The sequence below is a fragment of the Cebus imitator genome, unplaced genomic scaffold, assembly GCF_001604975.1.
Source record: "Cebus imitator isolate Cc_AM_T3 unplaced genomic scaffold, Cebus_imitator-1.0 Scaffold702, whole genome shotgun sequence".
In the NCBI taxonomy this organism is placed as follows: domain Eukaryota; kingdom Metazoa; phylum Chordata; class Mammalia; order Primates; family Cebidae; genus Cebus; species Cebus imitator.
In genome coordinates this window covers 122602-131942 of record NW_016108017.1, presented here as the reverse complement: position 1 = coordinate 131942, position 9341 = coordinate 122602, and the positions used below count along the sequence as shown (strand labels likewise).

Genomic DNA, 9341 nt, shown 5'->3' with positions numbered 1-9341 from the left:
AAAAAAAAAAAAAAAAAAAAAAAAAAAAAGAAAAGAAAAGAAAAGAAAGAAAGGAAATAAATGTGTGCTTCTGGTCTATTTCACTAACGCAGAAAATGAAATAAAGAGACCAGTCGAATAGCTAGTAAAGAGGAGACGCAGCTTTTGCCATAGTCCCAAATCCAGTTTGATTTCTACCTCCTTCAGAGATGGAGGGAAAGCTCCCTTACTTGGGATCCAAGTGGTCTCCAGGGTATGCGGTCACTGCCCAGGTGGCCCTACCCACGGCTTGCTTGGAATCCCCCCCCCTCCAGTTCGAAAGTTTGCAAAGTTTACTTACTGAATCATTTTCTCTCTGTTTGCAGTTTTCACCTCTGACAGAGCCCAGGAACCATGAATGCAAGTGAATTCCGAAGGAGAGGGAAGGAGATGGTGGATTATGTGGCCAACTACCTGGAAGGCATTGAGGGACGTCAGGTCTACCCGGACGTGGAGCCCGGCTACCTGCGGCCGCTGATCCCTGCTGCTGCTCCCCAGGAGCCAGACACGTTTGAGGACATCATCAACGACATTGAGAAGATAATCATGCCAGGGGTAAGTGTGCCCCTGAGGTCAGAAAACAGGAGGGCTAGCACTCACATTGCACCTACTGGGCTCTGAGCAATTCACATGTATTGTTTCAAGGAATCCTCATGACAGTCAGGTTGGAGAGAAAGTTTTGTCATTTCTATTTTATAACTGAGGAAATGGAGGCTCAGAGAGGTTAGGTGGTCCACCTCAGGTCACACAGCTAGTAAATGATGAAGCTGGATTCCAACCCAAAGGCAGTGAGGCTCTTTCCTCCAAGTGCCCTGAGACGCATTCCCTGCTCGGAGACACCCAGTACATACAGTGTGTCCTCATACACATCAGGAAGCAAGCCCCTGGTGGCTGCTTTCAAGTAAGTCATTTGCCCCAAATGAAGCACACTTCCATCATGCTCGTGTTTAGCAAAAGGTAACTAGCATATGTGGAAGAGAGGCTTTATTTAGTTTGAGAGTGGGCAGCGTGGCATTGCCCACCAAGGAAGCCCTCTTTCTCTGAAGCCAGTAGGCCTGGAGCACACAGAGGGCAGAAATAAACGGGACTGGCTGCCGTCTCCGATACTCACTCACAGGGCAGCAGGGCTGGAGCTCAGAGAAACGTCCCTTCAGCTCTATGCTTCCACAGTAGATTTTCCCTGCCAAGGAGTTCACCTAAATGCCTGTTGGTTAATGTGGCTCTGGCCTGGTCAGGGGTCCAGGGAGTTGCCGCCCGGCCAGTTTCCAGATCAGGAATGTTTATGAGGGTGGCCAAACCTGCCCTTCCATGTAACAATGTGCAGAGCCCAGGCAGGGAAAACCTCCATGGGCTACGCTGGCTGATTGCTGCGGTTGTAAGGCCCATGAGCAACGACATGTGATTTTCATAGAAGAGGGGCCTGGGACCATCAGGACCCACTCCTTCAATTCACACAGAATGTCAAGGCCCTGAGAAGGCATAAGGTCGGCCAAGGTCACAGGCCTCTGATCATGGGGCGGGGCTGGGTGGCAGGCCCTGGACCTCAGGGACCAGTTTCTCTCACCACACTGCTCCCATTTCCTCTTCCAGGGGATTCTTACTTGGCATCTGTATTTTGAGCAAAAAACGGGATTCAGGTTCTTGCTAGAAATTGTGCGAATACACTAAGCTGTTCAGCATAAAACCCTTCAGGAGAGGCGTGGTTAAATGTCAGGCAGTGGGGAGTGCAGGAGACTCGGGGGAGGATTTGAAGTCCTCTGCTTCCTTCTATGGGGGTATTCACTGTGCGGAGCTGAGCTGAGAAACGCACAGGCCTTGGGCAGGGCCCCCGGGTGGGAGCTGCAACCCACCAGCTGCTGTGATTGCAGGAAACCAGATGAGCGCTCAGGCCGTGAGCAGAGCAAGTGCAGGCCCAGCCATCTCAAATGTTGCTGTGAATATCAGCGGAGAGTGAAGCAAAGGAGCACACATCTGTCCTTTTCCAGCCCAGGGGCCACAGGGAGGGGAGGGAGACAAAGGCACACAGGGTCTCCAGGTGCTGAGGGGCAAGCCAGCGCCTGGCTGCTCTTACTCTCCTGGGCCCTGGGAGCTTTGTCTTCATCGGCTCCTTCCTCCCTAGAAATAGGGAAAATTATGCTTTACAAATGCATTGGCATAAAGACGCATACATTAACATAAATTTTTTTTTTCTTTAACCTGAAAGTTCACTTCTTTTTCCTCCTGATTGTAAAAGAAATTTAAGCATGTTTTTAGCCCCTAACAATGCCGTGGGCCCGGACCTTTGGTGCTGAAGGCATCACAGCCTAGGCAGCTCCTCTGGATCTCTCAGCCTCACCACCGGCGTCCCTCACCTGAGCTCCCAAGCCTAGACTGTGCTAGCGCCCTCTCTCCACCACTCCCCCAGCCCTGGCAGACCTGAGGTGGCTGTGGTTATTAAATAAAGAACACTCCTACTTCTTGGTGAGCTTTCTCAGTCAGTTGCCTTCACAATCAGGGGATCGCTCGTGCTACGTCTTAGACAACATGTACTTAATGATGAATGCTATTGAGAAAGAAATGTTTGAATCTCTTCCCAGACCGTGTAAATGATAATATCTTAGCTTGGACTGCTTTAACAAATGACGTAGACTGGGAGGCTTAAACAACATTGATGTCTCACAGTTCTAGAGACTGGAAGTCTGAGATCAAGGTATTAGGTGCAGGTGAGGGCTTGCTCCTGGTTTACAGACAGCCGCCTTCCCGTGTGCACTCACAAAACCGAGAGGTAGCCAGCTCTCTGCATCTTCTTATGAGGGCACTAATCCCATTGTGGGGGGCACTAATCTTATTAAGGGGACCCCACCCACATGCCCTAATCACCTCCCAAAGACACCGTCTCCTGATGCCATCACTTTGGGGGTTAGGATTTCTACACGAGTGGTGTGCAGACACTCACATTCAAAGCAGAGCAGCCAAGCTGGACAGAGCATATCCTCAGCCCCTGGGATTCTGAGCCAGGCCTGGAGGAAGCACCAGAGCATGTGCTTTCATTTTATCTGAGGGGATGACCGCACACAGAGAGGTGCAGTCAGTTGTCTAGAGCAGCCCAGCAAATCAGAGTCCCTGCCGAACTTGCAGTCCAGGTAACACCATGCAATTCCCACAGGCAAGATGGACATGGAGCACCAGCAAGGGATGATGGGGAACAGGACAACGTCTCTTGGAAAGCAGTGCGTGGTCACAGCCCGAGAGGGGTCTGAATGGCAGTCTCTATACCTTCTCCCTGCACAGGGGCTGAGCGTTGTCCTGAGGGCTTTATTCTGTTCCTTCACGGCAGGCACTACATTGGCAGAAACAAATTTAAAGATGCAAAGACTAGGCTATACCCACTCCTCTGTCCTCTCCGGACCATCCTTTCAGCCTCTGAGATGTTTGAAGCTGGCCCCTTGTTACCATGGAGACCTTCCCAGCCCAGAGAGGCTCCTGCCTAGGTGTGTGCCTCCTGGATCCTGAAACCCTCTGTCCCCAAGTGTGCCACATGGAGCTGTCACTGTCCCTTATGAGTCCCCTCCCAACCCACATGAGCTTTTCCTCTGTGCCTTGTCCAGGACATGGTGGGTGTGCACCTTATGTGCTGTAGAATGGCGGGATGCCCCCAGCCAGAGCAAATGGCAAGGGACAGTGGCCAGGCTGAAGGACAGCAGAGGCGAGATGTCTGGGGGCTGATGGAGCTGCTTGGCTGGAGGGAACAGCTCCTCTAGAAGAGCCAGGGGCAGTGGGAAGACCAGATGCGTGTTTGTGGCTTGACTGAAGAAACCTCAAAAATCAGGCTCTTTTTCTTTTAATGGAGAGCTTATTTTTTTAGAGTAGTTTTAGGAAAACTAAGCTTTTGGCGCGCAGCGATCAGCCTTGGGGCAGCACCTCCACTGACGAGAGCACGGGAGCAAGAATTTGAAGCACAGTGTGGTTTTTTTGAGACTACATTTGTTATGGAAAATGATAAGGATTTTCCACTTTATTTTGGAGACATAACATTTCCTTCTGAGCTAGCAAGTATGTTCCAGTATCAAAAAGGAGGAGCTGATTTGGAGTGGGGTCGGTAAGGTGATGTGTAAATGCTCCACAGTAATGGAGGAAGGTACAGGGATGGCTGACATTTGGGGAACTGCACTGACCCAACTCTGGGTCTGGCTGCGCCTGGCGACTGGGGGCCATGGGGGTACCTGGGTCCCTCGCTCTCTTGAGGCCTGGCTTTCCTCGCTCCTGAGTAGCTGTTCCATCCTCCCATGCAGGTAACACACTGGCACAGCCCCTACTTCTTCGCCTACTTCCCCACGGCCAGCTCGTACCCGGCCATGCTTGCAGACATGCTGTGTGGGGCCATCGGCTGCATCGGCTTCTCCTGGGTGAGTGTCTGGGTGCATCTGGAGACAGGGTCCCACCTGTGGCGGGAACCTGGGGTGGGGACATGCTACCTATGCACATGGGACCTGAGCAGATGGCAGTGCCATCTGTGGGCAGATGAGCCACTGTTGCAGAGAGGAGAAACGATTCAGATCAGAGGGGGTGCCTCTGAGAAAGCAGGGATTCAGAACAGAGAATGTCTTCTGCACAGGGTGTGTTGGAAGCACTTGGGATGAACTACCATCACAGTCTGGGGCCCAGAGTTTCTGCAGCCTGAGACTGGGGATATGCATTTCCCCAAGCAGCTCAGAGAATTTCTATATCCTCCAAAGCTTGAAAACCACTACTGCCCCTGTCTCATTCCATCTGTTCTCAACCAGGGCTGCTGCCTGGGGAGAGGCCCCAACCAGCCCATCAGATGCGCTGAGACCCTTGGAGCAGGGGGTCTCTGGAAATGGGCCTAGCTCCTGCCTGCACACCACCAGTCCCTCCCTATCTGGAGGTAAAATGCCTAGAAAGGTCCCTGCTCTGAAGAATGGCAGGCAGGGCTGGCTCTGCCCGTGGCTCTCTGCTCCAGGCACAGCCTTACAGGAAAGATGCCTTCCTCCCAAATGCAGACAGCTTGGAGGTAGAGCTGCCTGCTGATGGTCTGGGTCCAAGGGCTGCTGCACCCTGGGGAGTTCTTCAAAGGCCAGGGGTTGTCCTTGGCCTTTGGGATCCAGAGCATTTACCTTGTCTGTGGCTTGGAGCCAGGCAGACTCGTGGGCATCAGTCTATGTGGCATGCTGTGATGCGTAAAAGGAGCTGTCAATTATGAATTCACAGCACTGAGCCGAAGGGCCAGCTGAGCCACCTCCGCTTCACCAGCCTGGCGCTTGCTCTTCTTTGGGCTGGAGCACCAGATCGGGCATCATAGGCCCCACAGGCAGGGCTGAAAAACCCATCACTGGCTCCAGCCAGTATCTGTGCTGCTCTCTGCTGGGCACCGGGGCCTCCTCTCCGCAGGGCAGGGCTGGCCTGGGCCCCCGCAGTGTGGCCTGAGCTGAGCACACTCTCTCCTAAAGAGCATTTTCTTCCACTGGATATTGTAGCAGATTTCATTTAGCTCTGCTGGCCCAAACCCATTCTTTCCCTGCAGGGGTAGTTGGCATCCATCTCTATCTGCTCATTCTAGGACAATTTGATTTCCCTCGGGCCTTGAAGGGGGAGCCTTGCCGTCTCTCAGGCTGCGTTGCCTGATACCTGGTCCCTAGCAGAGCGCAGAGGCTACTGGTAGAGCTGGGTTTGGCCAGGCTCGGGTAGAACCCAGCAGGATGGGCTGACCAGAAGGGAGAAGGCACTCTTCTCACTTAGATCATACTAGCAACGCATCAGGATGCATATCTAGGCACAAGAGCACCTCGGAGCCCCGCCTTGGACCCCTTATGTTGGAGACCTTTATGAAGGTGGAGGCTCAATCCACCATTGGGTGGGGCCCAAGACCAGCGTGTGCAGAGAGGGGAGAGTTGACAGAGGAAAGTCACTGGGAGCTTAAAAGAGAATATCAATGACTTCTCAGGATGCCCAGAGGGTCACAGCTGCCCATCACCCACTTCTTCATTCCCTTCATTTGTGACTATGGAGGAGAGTCCACCAGTGGGCTTTCTGGACCCTTCTATAAATGAACAAATGAATATACTAGCAAGGCCTCAATGTCCATGCAGGGGGGCTCAGTGGAGTAAGGCTCATTATGGTAGCCCATGTGTTCCCTCCCAGCCACTCTCCTTGCATGAGTCTAGGTCAAACATACTTCAGGCCTTTGAATCATTTCTGAGATGGGTGATTTTCATCTCGGCTTTAGTGGAAGGTTAAGTCCCCTTGTTACTGCTGCTCCCAAAATTCTGCAATGCCTGGCCCTTGGTGAATCTCTTCCCTCTCCCCACCACAGGCCGCAAGCCCAGCATGTACAGAGCTGGAGACCGTGATGATGGACTGGCTCGGGCAGATGCTGGAGCTGCCAGAGGCCTTTTTGGCTGGGAAAGCCGGAGAAGGGGGAGGAGTGATCCAGGTAAGGCGGGATACAGGAGGGCCACTTTGGGGATGCATGGGCTCTGCACAGGACTGCAGCTGCAGGTGGGAAAAGAGGCGCTCATGCTTCTTGTGAGGCCCTCAGATTTCTCCTGGAGAATAAACAAAACCGAGCTCCTGGGAAGACGCTGGTCTTGGGATTGGCAGGATGTGGATTAGGATCCCACTACTGTCTTTCACTCACTTCCCCAGGGCAGGGCACTCAGTTCCCCAGGCCCGTAGCTATGGCAGGTAGAATAGCGGCTATCACACAGCGGGTACCTGAAAATAACTACAGCAACTAACGTTTGTGTGGGATTCCCATCGCCGGCCACTGTGCCTAAGCATTTTCCAGGCATTAGCTCATTTAATTCTCATAGTAACACTATGAATTTTAATACCCCTTTTTACAAGTGAAGAAACATTTTAATACCCCTTTTTACAGGGGAGGAAACTGGGGCTCAGAACATTAGGTAGCTTGCCCGCTGGCTCCCAGCTGGTAAGTTACAGACCCCATATCTGTGTGGCTCAGAGCCTCACAGGCTCTGAGCCTGTGTCCTCTTCCTCTGAGGACAGCACGGGCGGCAGCTGTGACCAGTCTTCAGAGGCTAGAAATGCTATTTGTCTTTGAACCAGTCATTTACTTAAAGATGCTGCTGCTTCTATGCACCAATTGAATTCATTCTCTTCATGTAATGTGTGTCTGTTGAGAGTGACTGCGTGTCAGAGTTTACACCAGGAAGCAAGATAGACAAATGACAATCATGATGGGATTTCTATCCCCCTGGGGTTCCAGGACAAATGGCACTGGGATGACTTGGGACTTGATGCATTTAAAAAAAAAAAAAAACTTCCTAGTATGGAATATGAACCATATTAAACCCAGAACGCTCCCTTAATCATTTTTCTTGGGTCAAGGAGATGATAGTCTCATTAGAAAAGCACTGTTAACTTTGGGAAAAAGAGGCTTCCTCTTCAGATATTGTCTTCCACAAGGCTCTGAGAATTGGTGAAGGCCCATTCAGTGGGTGGGAACAGTGAGGCACAGATTGGAGAGCACATTCGTGCAAAGCATATGGCCGGTGTGGCCACATGAAACTAGCAGGCAAGTGTCACCACTTCCAGTCCTAAGACTGCACAACGGGATTGCGAATTTTACGTGCCCCAGTATTCGTTTCTGCTGATGTTGTGACAAATGTTAGTGGCTCAAAAAAAGACAAATCGATTACCTTACAGTTCCGTATGTTGGAAGTCTGACCTGGGTCTTACTGAGCTAAAACCAAAGTTGACACCTTGGAGGCCTAGGGTGAATCTGTTTCCTTGCTTCTTCTGACTTCTAGAGGCTTCCGAAATTCCTTGGCCCACATCCCCATGTCCGTTTTCAAAGCCAGCAGTGTCCCATCTTTCTGACCTTTCTTTTGTAAATCCCAAATATCTGAGATAGGTCTCAATCAACTTAGAAAGTCTATTTTGCAAAGTTAAGGATGCTTGCCTGTGACATGGTCTTGGGAGAGCCTGATGACGTGCGCCCCAGGTGGTTGGGCACAGCTTGGTTTTATACATTTGAGGGAGACACGAGACATCCATCAACAGATGTAAGATGTACGTTTGGTCTGGAAAGGCGGGACAACTTGAAGCAGGGTGGGGGATTTCAGGTCAAAGGTTCATAAGAGACAATCTACTGCATTGTTTTGAGTTTCTGATTAGCGTTTCCAAAGGAGGCAATCAGATGTGCAGCTATGTCAGTGGGCAGAGGGGTGACTTTGAGTTCTGTGACTTTCTGTCCTTCGTTCAAAAGGAAATTCCTTGTGAGGGAGGCATGCAGCTTTTTATCTTAGTAGCTATCTCTTTTAGGAATAGAATGGGAGGCAGGTTTGGCCTAAGCAGTTCCTAGCTTCACTTTCCCCTTTGGCTTAGTGATTTTGGGGTCCCGAGATTTATTTTCCTCTCACACCTTCATGGCCACATCTCCCTCTGACCACATATAAGTTAAGAAAGTGGGTTTCCTTTTTTTTTTTTTTTTTTTGAGACAGAGTCTTGCTTGTTGCCTGGTGCTTGGTGCCAGGCTGGAGTGCAATGGCACAATCTCGGCTCACCGCAACCTCCGCCTCCTGGGTTTAAGCAATTCTCCTGCCTTAGCCTCCCGAATAGCTGGGACTGCAGGCACGCACCACCACGCCCAGCTAATTTTTATATTTTTTAATAGACACGGGGTTTCACCATGTTGGCCAGGATGGTCTCGATCTCATTACCTTGTGATCCACCCTTGGCCTCCCAAAGTGCTGGGATTACAGGTGTGAGCCACCGCGCCCGGCCGGTTTCCCCTTTTAAGGACACATGTCATCGGATTGAGTCCATCCAGACAATCTGAGATAATCTCCCGAGTCAAGGCTCTTGACTTAATCACATCAGCAAAATCACCTTTTCCCTGTAAGGGAAATAATCACAGATTCTGGGGACCAAAACCTGAATCTCTGGTTCTGTATTAATCTGACTACCACATCCTGTGTGCTTCAGAGTCATGGAGGGAACTTGCTTATAATGCCTATTCCTAGAATCTGGGCCAAAAAAAATGAACTGTAATTCACCCGGCTGACGAAGAGAACCCTGAACAGACCACGTGCCGGGACTGGGGACTGATGACAGCCTTCTCCGTGACCCACAAGCCCTGTGGCCAGGCTCAGAGCTCTCCCTCCAAGTGCTCCTCCCTTGAATTCTTTGGTTATCTCAATTTCCATCAGATACAAGTGATATCAAATACGGAGGTGATGAAAATGAAATGTCAGGTCAGACATGGTGGCTCACGGCTGTAATCCCAGCACTTTGGGAGGCCAAGGTGGGCGGATCACCTGAGGTCCAGAGTCTAAGACCAGCCTGGCCAACATGGTGAAACC

General features: G+C 51.1%; 1 protein-coding gene across 3 annotated transcripts in view; it reads left to right on the top strand.

Annotated features, from left to right (window-relative positions):
* Positions 1–9341, top strand: part of DDC (dopa decarboxylase) — a 102551-nt gene that overhangs the window by 25016 nt on the left and 68194 nt on the right. For 2 of the 3 annotated variants that reach the window (XM_017518734.2, XM_017518736.2), the window contains exons 2-4: positions 345–573; positions 4290–4403; positions 6329–6448. In XM_017518734.2, the coding sequence (XP_017374223.1) occupies positions 373–573; positions 4290–4403; positions 6329–6448 (435 nt within the window). In that variant the 5' untranslated portion in view covers positions 345–372. Of the gene's footprint in view, positions 1–343; positions 574–4289; positions 4404–6328; positions 6449–9341 lie in introns of all 3 variants that reach the window. The other variant, XM_017518735.2, reaches the window with a different exon arrangement.